Source organism: Sus scrofa, chromosome 1 (assembly GCF_000003025.6).
Source record: "Sus scrofa isolate TJ Tabasco breed Duroc chromosome 1, Sscrofa11.1, whole genome shotgun sequence".
NCBI lineage: Eukaryota > Metazoa > Chordata > Mammalia > Artiodactyla > Suidae > Sus > Sus scrofa.
In genome coordinates, this window is record NC_010443.5 from 263,363,066 (window position 1) to 263,375,144 (window position 12,079).

At 38.2% G+C, this 12,079-nt stretch overlaps 1 protein-coding gene across 1 annotated transcript; it reads right to left on the bottom strand.

The window, feature by feature from the left end:
• On the bottom strand, positions 8,177-8,947 carry LOC110259699 (olfactory receptor 1J4-like; the record flags this gene model as incomplete). The annotated part of the gene is made up of 1 exon (XM_021085421.1): positions 8,177-8,947. A coding segment is annotated over one exon (771 nt), but the record flags the coding sequence as incomplete, so codon positions are not given.

Genomic DNA, 12,079 nt, shown 5'->3' on the forward strand with positions numbered 1-12,079 from the left:
CCCTTGAACTTTGAAGAATCTGCAGTGGAATCTGCCACTCCATCCACTGCAGAAAGGACCAAACAGAGTAGGATCAGCACTTGAGAGCCCATACCACTGACTCTGAAGTGTGTTGGAGCACACATCCCATTACCATCATTTATTCTATCAATGTGTAACCACAAAAGACCTACAAAAGCCAAAGCCATCTTGAGCAAAATGGTAAGAACTGTAGGCATTGCACTGCCTGATTTCAAACTATACTTTACAATTAGAAATCAACACAGTAATGTTACTGATATAAAAAACAGACATATAAAAAATGCACCAGGATTTTCTGTTTATTCTTTAGTCAGTCTGTTTCTATAAATGCTGTTTTACTAGAACAAATACATATTTATTCATTTATAAAATAAAAGAACAGAAAGTGGAGCCCAGAAATAGACCCACACGTGTATGTTCAATTGATTTTTTATACTGATCATCACAATCCAATTTTATTATTTTATTTTATTTTATTTTACTTATTTACTTCTTTTTAAATTAATTTTTTTCCCACTGCACAGCAAGGGGAATCAAGTTATCCTTACATGTATACATTTTTCTCCCACCCTTTGTTCTGTTGCAATATGAGTATCTAGACATAGTTCTCAATGCTATTCAGCAGGATCTCCTTGTAAATCTATTCTAAGTTGTGTCTGATAAGCCCCAGCTCCCGAACCCTCCCACTCCCTCTGTCTCCCATCCGGAAGCCACAAGTCTAATTTCCAAGTCCAGGATTTTCTTTTCTGAGGAGATGTTCATTTGTGCTGGATATTAGATTCCAGGTATAAGTGATATCACATGGTATTTGTCTTTGTCTTTCTGGCTCATTTCACTCAGTATGAGATTCTCTAGATCCATCCATAATGCAAATGGCATTATGTCATTATTTTAATGGCTGAGTAGTATTCCATTGTGTATAGATACCACCTCTTCCTAAACCAATCATCTGTCAATGGACATTTGGGTTGTTTCCATGTCCTGGCTATTGTGAATAGTGCTGCAATGAACCTGTGGGTGCATGTGTCTCTTTTAAGTAGAGTTTTGTCTGGATATATGCCCAAGAGTGGGATTGTGGGGTCATATGGAAGTTCTATGTATAGATTTCTAAGGTATCTCCAAACTGTTCTCGATAGTGGATGTACCAGTTGACATTCCCACCAACAGTGCAGGAGGGTTCCCTTTTCTCCACACACCTTCCAGCTTTTGTTATTTGTGTACTTATCAGTGACGGCCATTCTGACTGAGATACAGCTGGCAAGGTGGTATCTCATGAGAGTTTTGATTTGCATTTCTCTCATAATCAGCGATGTTGAGCATTTTTTCATGTGTTTGTTGGCCATCTGTATATCTTCCTTGGAGAAATGTCTATTCAGGTCTTTTGCCCATTTTTCCATTGATTGATTGGCTTTGTTGCTGTTGGGTTGTATAAGTTGCTTCTATATTCTAGAGATTAAGCCCTTGTCAGTTGCATCATTTGAAACTATTTTCTCCCATTCTGTAAGTTGTCTTTTTTTTTTCTTTTTGGTTTCCTTTGCTGTGCAAAAGCTTTTCAGTTTGATGAGGTCCCATGGGTTTATTTTTGCTCTAATTTCTATTGCTTTGGGAGACTGACCTGAGAAAATATTCACGAGGCTGATGTCAGAGAGTGTTTTGCCTCTGTTTTCTTCTAGGAGTTTGATGGTGTCCTGTCGTATATTTATGTCTTTCAGCCATTTGGAGTTTATTTTTGTGCATGGTGTGAGGGTGTGTTCTAGTTTCATTGCTTTGCATGCAGCTGTCCAGGTTTCCCAGCAATGCTTGCTGAATAGACTTTCTTTGTCCCATTTTATGTTCTTGCCTCCTTTGTCAAAGATTAATTGACCATAGGTGTCAGGGTTTATTTTTGGATTATCTACTCTGTTCCATTTGTCTGTCTGTCTGTTTTGATACCAGTACCATGCTGTTTTGATGACTGTGGCTTTGTAGTATTTCTAGAAGTCTGGGAGAGTTATGCCTCCTGCTTGGTTTTTGTGTCTCAGGATTGCTTTGTTTTGTTGTTCCCTATAAATGATTGGATTGTTTGTTCCAGATCTGTGAAAAATGTCATGGGTAATTTGGTAGGGATAGCATGGAATGTGTAGTTTGCTTTGGGTAGCATGGCCATTTTTACAATATTGATTTTCCCAATCCAGGAACATGGAATATCTTTCCTTTTATTTACATCTTCTTTGATTTCTTTGATTAAAGTTTTATAGTTCTTGGCATATAGTTCCTTTACCTCTTTGGTCAGGTGTATTCCAAGGTATTTGATTTTGTGAGGTGCAATTTTAAAAGGTATTGTATTTTTGTATTCCTTTTCTAATATTTCATTGCTGGTATACAGAAATTTGACTGGCTTCTGAATGTTAATCTTATATCCTGCTACTTTGCTGAATCTGCTGTTCAGTTCAAGTAGTTTTGGGGTTGAGTCCTTAGGGTTTACTATGTATAGTATCATGTCATCTGCATACAGTGACAGTTTGATCTCTTCTCTTCCTATATGGATGCCTTTTATTTCTTTTGTTTGTCTAATTGCTGTGGCTAGGACTTCCAAAACGATGTTGAAGAGCATTGGTGAGAGTGGGCATCCCTGTCTTGTTCCAGATTTGAGTGAGAAAGCTTTCGGTTTTTCCCCATGGAGTATTATATTTGCTGTGGGATTGTCATAAATGGATTTGATTATGTTCAGGAATGTTCCATCTATACCCACTTTGGCGAGGGTCGTGAACATGAATGGATGTTGGGCTTTTTCCAATGCTTTTTCTGCATCTATTGAGATGATCATATGATTTTTGACTTTTCTATTGTTAATGTGGTGTATGACGTTGATTGATTTGCATATGTTAAAACAATCCAATTTTATAGGATTTCCATCCCACAACCCCATCGCATCCTCCCATACCCCAAACTGTCTCCTTTGGAGACCATAAGATTTCAAAGTCTGTGAGTCAGTATTTGTTCTGCAAAGAAGTTCATTCTGTCCTTTTTTCAGGTTCCACGTGTTAGTGAAAGCATTTGATGTTGGTTTCTCATTATAGTGCAAAAGCCCCAAAATAGCCAAAGACATCCTAAAAAAGAAAAATGGAGCTGGAGGAATCAGGCTCCCTGACTTCATACTATACTACAAAGCAACAATCATGAAAACTGTTGGGTACTGGCACAAATACAGACATATAGATCAGTGGAACAGCACAGAAAGCCCAGAATTCAACCCACACACCTACAGCCAACTCATCTATGACAAAGGAGGCAAGAATATACAATGGAGAAAAGACAGTCCTTTCAATAACTGGTGCTGGGAAAACTGGACAGCCACATGGAAAAGAATGAAATGAGAACACTTCCTAACACCACACACAAAAATAAACTCAACATGGATTAAAGACCTACATATAAGACCAGACACTATAAAACTCTTAGAGGAAAGAAAATGCCAAACACTCTCTGACATAAATGACAGCAACATCTTCTCAGATCCACCTCTTAGAGTATTGACAATAAAAACAAAAATAAACAAATGGGACCTAATCAAACTGAAAAGTTTCTGTACAGCAAGGATACCCTAAATAAAATGAAAAGACAACCCACAGAATGGGAGAAAATCTTTGCAAATGAATCAACGGACAAGGGATTCATCTCCAAAATTTATAAACACCTTCTGTGGCTCCATACCAAAAAAACAAACAACCCCATCAAAAAATGGGCAGAAGACATAAACAGACATTTCTCCAGAGAAGACATACAGATGGCCAAAAACACATGAAAAGATGTTCAGCATCACTCATTAGTAGGGAAATCCAAACAAAACCTCTATGAGGTACCAACTTACACCAGCCTGAATGGCCATCATCCAAAAGTCTAAAAACAAGAAGTGCTGGAGAGGATGTGGAGAAAAAGGAACCCTGTTAAAAACTGTTGGTGGGATTGTAAATTTGTGCAACCTTTGTGGAAAGCAGGATGGAGAGGCCTCAGAAAACTAAACATAGAATTACCATTTGATCCAGCAATCCCACTCTTGGGCATCTATCCAGAGAAAATCATGACTCACAAATACACGTGTACTCCTATTTTCATGGCAGCACTATTTTCAATATCCAAGCCACGGAAACAACCTAAATGTCCATCGACAGAGGAGTGGATCAAGAAGATGTGGTACATATACACCATAGAATATTATTCGGCCATTAAAATGAATGAAATACCAGCATTTTTAGCAATATGGATGGACCTAGAAATTATCATGCTAAGTGATGTTCAATCGTTCTTTGACAAGGGAAACAAAAATACACAATGGGGAAAAGTTAGTCTCTTATATAAATGGTGCTGGGAAACTGGATATCCACACACAAAACCATGAAAGTGAATCACCAACGGTGAAAACAAGTGGCTGTTCCAACCCATCCTGGGAACTAAAAATGTTTCCCACCTTTCTTGGCAAAAACTTGGCCATAAGGGAGCTATTTAAGTGCATCTCACAATTCACAACCATGTTCAAACAACATGGATTGATCTAGAATGCATAATGCTCTGTGAAACAGGACAGATAGACAATGATAAATATAAAATCAAAACAACAAATCAACAAAACTGAATGAAAACAGACTCATAAATACAGAGCAGAAACCAGTGGCTTCCAGAGGGGACAGTGTTTGGGAAGATGGAGGAAATGGGTGATGTGGGTGAAGACGAACAAACCTCCAGTTATAAAATAGAGAAACTATGGGGATTTAATATACAGCATAAAGAATATGATCCATAACACTGTAAAAGCTTTTGGGGACAGATAGTTACTAGATTAATAATTGTGATCATTTCATAATGTATGAAAATGTCAAATCACCACATAATACAGCTGAAACTATGGTAATATTGTTCACAAACTATATTTCACCCAGCCCCTGGACAGGAATTTCAACCCTGGGCCCTCAGATTTAAAGTTTGATGCTCTACTGACTGAGCTACCAAGGCCTTGCAAACTACTTCAATAAAAAAGTAAGTAAAGCTGCTTGGTGATAGAATGTTGAACATTTTAATGAATATCTGGGTTCTAGGCAAAGGGCTTCACCCATGCTTCCTAATGAATACCACACACCAGCCATACATTCCCAGATTTTTTCAAAAATGGCACAGCTTCATTAAGAATTTATGTTCTTTGGAGTTACTTTGGGGATCAATAGGTAAAGAACCCTATAGTATCCCTGAGGATGTATGTTCAAGGCCTGGCCTCATTCGTTGCTGTAGACAGCAATGTAAGACACAGATGTGGGCTCATATCCCTTGTTGCTGTGGCTATGGTGTAGCCTCACACCTGCAGCTCCAATTCTACCCCTAGCATGGGAAATTTCATATGCCATAGGTGTGGCCCTAAAAGGAAAAAAATTTTTTTCCAATTACTAGTGATTTTATCCTTGATCATTTGATTAAGGTGGTATCTTCCAGGCTCTCTACAGCAAGTACCTATTTCAAACTTTGCCATTAACTCTCATTTGGTACATATTTTGAAAATGTATAACCTCAACACTTTTCTTAATACAGTTTGACCCACTATATCTAACATCCATTGATGATTCTTATATTGAAAAAAAATTGCAAATATGGTGGCCAAATGGTGATTTTCTAATTCAATCATTTCCTCTGTGTTTATTAGCTGAATTCTCCTATAGGAATGAACTTCCCCTTACTCTACATTCATTTGTTTCTTCATTGATTTATTTATATCATCATGGACTCATGAATTCTTATTTATTCTCTGAGTTGTAACCCATCACTGATGTTATTCATTTTGAAGCTATAACTATTCCAGATTTTTCCAATGGGAGCCCCATTGAGCTGACTTCTTTATTTCCATGATATTAGAACACTTTTAATTTTCAAGATCTGCAAATTTTCCCTGGTCTTGTAGTGTCCTGGCCCCAGCCCTAGAATCACCATTTTTTCTAAGTCATTTTGGTTCTTGGTAGAGGAGACTGATATTCAAATGTCAAATTTGGCATTACATGTGTTTTTTGCTTATGAGACTTTTAAATGATCTCAGAGAATACAGCCAGGAAGCATATATAAAGGAAACACTGGATGTAGAAACTAGAAACAAGCAAACTAAAGGAATGGTTACCCATAGGAGATGAATCAGGAGTGGGACAGAAATAATGGGAGATGGGAACCAGACAGATTGATATATACTTTCAATCTGCTTATATACATTACAACCCATGAGTTCAAGTTGGTATCTTCAGTTCTAGTGTGACACCATAGAGTTCTTTCTAGCCTCTCTTTTTCTGTGTACATTGCACCTTCCCCCATTAAGGAGTCATTCTCTTTTCCAGAACAAGTTTACTTATTTACTAAATCTTTGAATACATGTAATTTCAGAATCTTGAACCCAAACCACTGTTAATGACAAATTAACTTCAGCCCATAGAATTGGCTTACCAAAAAAATGTGCTTACAGTTCTTTCATTATTCTGAGACTAAATTATAGATGAAATTTGGTGTTCAATAATAATTACTTTATTTTCCCCTTTAGGCAGATTATGGTATTAAATTTAAATATATTTAGGCTTATTTTTTATTTTATTCCATTTTGTTTATTTTCCATTTACTTCTTATTTTTTAGTAGGTACAAGTTAGAATATTTGAAACTATATAAACAAATATACTCATGCCCCCATCTTTCTATACTATTCCCACCCCACCCCCTGCAGGTAAGCAGTCTCATTAATTTCGAATTGATTCCTCATGTGTTTCTTCTTGCTCAATGGGAAGATACATGTATACATTATTTTCCCTTCTCTTTCACATAGGAAGTAGCATGTTATAGATGCTCTTTTTCACATTGCTGTTTTCTGATTAATACTATATCCTGGAAATCCTTCCATATTGATTCATAATTATATTTGACATTGTTTTTCATAGCTACAAAGTACTCAACTGCATTGATGCTCCATAGTTTCCATTTAAAGCCCTAGAAGAAAATAGCAGTGATGAATGTACTAAATGCCACTTAATTATATACTTCAAAGTGTTAAAATAGTAAATTCCATGTTGTGTAGGCCATTATACTGCAATAAAAATTTTTTAAGGAATAGCAAGTCATAATATCTACATATAGCACAGAAAAGAATAATAAAATAATCATAATATAGGATTAATAAGTAAATCAAAGGGATATGGAATGGCAAAACATGTATTTAAGAAATCAAAAAGGATGAAAAGAAGTGAGAATAAATATGAAATAAGATGTCTCAATTAGAAAACATATAGAAACACAGAAAACAAATTCAGAGCAACCTTATTTAACAGATGTTAATAGATCAAATTCCCCAGAAATACAAAGATTTACAAACTACATAAAAAGTGTAAAACCCATTTACACTGTTAACCACTAACACTTTACAGCTATAAGCACATAAAAAGTTTAAATAATTGAATAGAAATCCCATGTAAACACCAACTAAAAGATAGCTGGTACATCTATGCTAAAAACAGAGGAAGTAAATGAGATGTGAGAGTGGGAGCTGGTGATAAAGAGAAATCCCCTCTGACTATAACTGCAATGGTGTGTTGTTCAGTGGATGAGACAAGGCTCCCATTCACAGGAGAGCATCACTCTGTAGCACTTGAAAATTTCCATGATTTAATTATATCCATCATGGCTGATTTCAACCATAATATTCTCATTGACTGCGGAGTTGAAAAGAGATGTTCACAATCAGCTTGAAGCTACTGCAAGCCAATTTCAGCACATCTTACAGAGAAGAATCAGTCCACAAGGAGCAGAACAGAGTGATAAATCAGAGTGTTCTCAATAACATATTATAAAATATATATAAGCAAAAACAGACATATCTGATAGGAGAAAAATACAAAACCACAATCACAATTATGTGACATATTTTGTATAGGATTTTTCACATATTTTATGAGATGATAAAAAAGCAGAAAAAATAAAGATAAAGAATATTTAACAATGGAAATCACAAACTGGGGCTTATTGACATAATAACACTATATATGACCACTATATATGACAGCTGAATGCATATTCACTTGAAGTTACAGAGTTGCCAACCATATGCTAATTTTAGGAGATATATCCCACTGTGCTGATGACTGCAGTAAGAGGATTTAGAGATTGTCACTTCAAGAAGTTAGCCCTACTGACAAGTATCTCTAAGGCCTGTTTTATGTCTCTGTTCCTGAGGCTGTAGATGAAGGGGTTCAGCATGGGAGTAACTACTGCATACACAAAAGAAGCAGTTATGTCTTTGTCAGTGGAGTCCCATGATGATGAAAAAAAGTAAACACTAGCAAGTGTCCCATAGTATAAAGACACCACAAAGAGATGGGAGCCACAGGTGGAAAAAACTTTAAAGAATCTCTTGGTGGAAGAGACACTCAGAACTGCTGTCCCTATACAAATATATGAGCCCAGGATACTACTCAAAGGCAGGATGAAAATCATTCCTCCCACAGTAAAGATGACCAGCTCATTGAGGGAGGTGTCTGAACAGCTCAACTTCAGGAGTGCAGCAAGGTCGCAGAAGAAGTGGGGGATGAAGTGGTCAGCACAGAAGGACAATTGAGCCAGGAGGAGGGTGTGGGTCAGGGCATAGGCACAGGAGAGGAGCCAGGATACAGCCAACAGACATATGCATAGCTTCTCACTCATGAGGCTGGCATAATGCAGTGGGTGACAAATAGCCACATACCTGTCATAGGCCATCACTGCAAGAAGAAGGTTATCAATGCAAGCAAAAAATATGAAAAAATAGGTCTGTGTTACACACCCTGCATAGAGAATGGATTGATCCTGAGTCTGCATGTTCATCAACATCTTAGGGACAGTGACAGATGTAAAGGAGACATCTGTGAAGGCCAAGTGGCTGAGGAAGAAGTACATGGGGGTGTGGAGATTAGGGTCCAGCCTGATGAGCAGGATGATGAGCAGGTTCCCCAGAACTGTGGTGAGGTACATGCCCAGGAACAGGGCAAAGAACACACCCTGCTGCTCTGGCATGATGGGGAGCCCCAAGAGGAGGAACTCAGACACGCTGCTCTGGTTCTCCCTCCTCATGCTCCTCTCCTGTCTGCTAGGGAAGCAAGTGAGTAGGAAATGTCAGATACACTGAAGTCATGATTGTGGCCACCACACTAGCCTCTCTCACCTTCTCTTTGGAAAAAAAGAATATCTGCCGCCATTTCTTTTATCACCTATTGTTGGCAAAGCACGTGACACACCCTCAGCACTCAACATGTTTCCTTTCAATGAAAACCAGGACAAATGCTGCCTTTTTTTCTTTTTGATCAACCATTATTCTGACATTAAGCTACTATTTGGACATAGAATAAATATGACATACAGAAGCCCTTCCATCAGGAGATCAACTCTCGAGGGCTCACCTGACCAAAGACTAAGTAAAGGTTTGAACCTGAAGCCTGATTCAATGTGTTATGATTTTGGTCCCACCACTTTCTCGCTCTAGGACTTGGGATGCTAAGTCTCTCTTGCCCTTTTGTTGTCCCTCTAAATGTGAACATGCCATAATCACACTTGCATAGAGATGACATAAAGAATTCTAATTCATTAGGCATTATTATCTAAAAACACTGTCCCACATCAAATAAACACCAAAAATTGCATAGATTATTTTGATGAGAGGATCTGTATCCCCCCAAAAAAAAACTTGTATCAAGTTTAGGAATTTCATAAAACAGTATTATGAAGTGGTCAGCATAAAGGACCAAGAAGCTGACCTAAAATTTATGTTCACTTATCTGAGATCTCACACTCTTAAGGTGAGTTTCTGAGCTCATATCCTATCACTGGGGTAAATTCCCTGCTGGAACTTGTCTAAATGCATGTTTACCTCTTTGCCAAGAAATAAACATTAATTCGGTGCATGTACCTACATCAATCTCATCTAAACTGCTTCCTCCAAGTTGGCTCAGATCTGGTTATTCTTCAGTATGAAGATACTTGAGATCTGAGATGGGGTCTGAGAGCTGAGAGAGCTGATGGACTGGGGTGTCTCAGAATTCAGTGACCTGATTGATCAGCACTATTTCCCAATATTGACCTTCACACTGATAATAACTGCTAGCTAATGAGCATAATGGCAGACAAATACATTTTTCCATGATTGCCTCATGGAACTTTTCAATAGTCCAGGAAAGGTGGTGCTTTTAAAATGTCACTCTCAGGAGTTCCCATTGTAGCTCAGTGGGTTAAGAACCCAACTAGTATCCATGAGGGTACAGGTTCAATCCCTAGCCACCCTCAATGGATTAAGGATATGGCACTGCCATGTGCTGTGATGGAGGCTCCAGAGAAGGCTCAGATATGATTTAGGCCAGCAGCTGAAGCTCTGATTCAACCCCTAGCCTGGGAAGTGCCATATGCTCAGGTATGGCCTCCCAAAAATTAAGAACTACAAAAAAAATCTTCTCTATCAATATACTCAGAAGGAATAGGAAATGAGCATGATCATAGACATAGTAACAGCTGTGGTCATATTTCTCTCCCAAGCATTTAAGAATACCTTGGAAACTTTGCCCCTATGACCTACTGTTCCTCCCTATCTTTAGTTAGACAAATAGGCAGGATGTTAAGAAGAAATATTTCAGGATTTGAAGGAATCCACCTGCTCACATAACTGTCCACACTCGTATTCTTGCATCCCTTTTGTTTGCCAATGTCTTATACATGCCTTCAAATCATTCAATCCATCATTATATATTTGTGTCTGTGAAGCAGAGAAGACAGTCTTATTTCCCTGCATTTTACCAACAGGAGTTGTGAAATCACTTAAACAATCTCATATAGATATCGCATAGTGGAAATTCATCTCATATATTGATTTTCTGATCATCATTTCACTACAGAGAGAATCCACCCATTTCTTTTTATGGGGGGTAGAGAGGCAAAGGTGAGACGTTAAAAGTGAAAAGATAAATGTTAAAATATGCCTGGGAGAAGAAACGTACATTAATGCTCTGTGAGAAACTGTCAGCAGATGCTTGCTCCAGACCAGGGAGTTTCTCAGGGTTCACGGGGCACAAGGAGGAACCAGGCACTTGACCCTCCTGCTAAGCACAGTCCTCTCACTGAAAGCTGCTAGGTCAGATGTAGCCCAGGATCTCCCAAATTTCCTGCAGGAGAACTAGAGTTCCTAATGACACCCAGGAGCTGCAATGTGATCAGAAAGGAACAACACAGACATGGTACCTTAAATCCATCAGTGCTGTCTGCAAAGAAGTGGCTGAGATATTTCTCAGTAGTGAGGAGAGGAAGATGTGTGTAACCTGGGGGTGGGGTAGGGCTCTCATGTTGAGAGAGTCTATGGATGAGGCTGATTGTCCTGTCTTCATACAAATATTGGCACCTCCACAATCAGGACATGGAGAGTCAGGTGTTTGGGCCTCCAATAGGCTACAATTAACTAAGTGCTTATGATGTGCATAGCTTCTTAAGCACCTTACATGCAAGATCTATCAACAATTAACATGATTCCATGTAATAGCAGTGGATGTTGAGAATCACCATGGCCAAAACCACAGACACCATGCTATCACGTGGGGAAAAGGTAAAACTCAGAGTGTCAAAGTACATGATTCCAGAAATGAGCATTTCATTTCTAAATGGTTAGACCAAAACTAAAGCAGAGTGTTGAAAACATTGGGTTTTGAGGGATCCCGCTAGAGTCAAATCATTGAAAAATGGGTGCCAATAGCTCTGTAAAGTCAGTTTCCTGTGGAGCTGCCTGTGTGGATTCTGATCTCAGGCAGGTGGAGAGTAAAAACATGGGAGAATGTCACAGACACACACACAAACACACAGATTTATAACTTCTGTGTGAGAGAAGTGAAGGTGTGGGTTTGCTAAATAAAAGAACACACTATCACAGATGCACACTTGCCAAATGGAGATTTACAGATTTCTCAGGATTATACTCTCATTAGATAAAAACAGTCAGGGTGTGAGTCAGCTTCACATAAACTCTGTGAAACTCAAAAAAAAAAATTCACAAATACAACACAG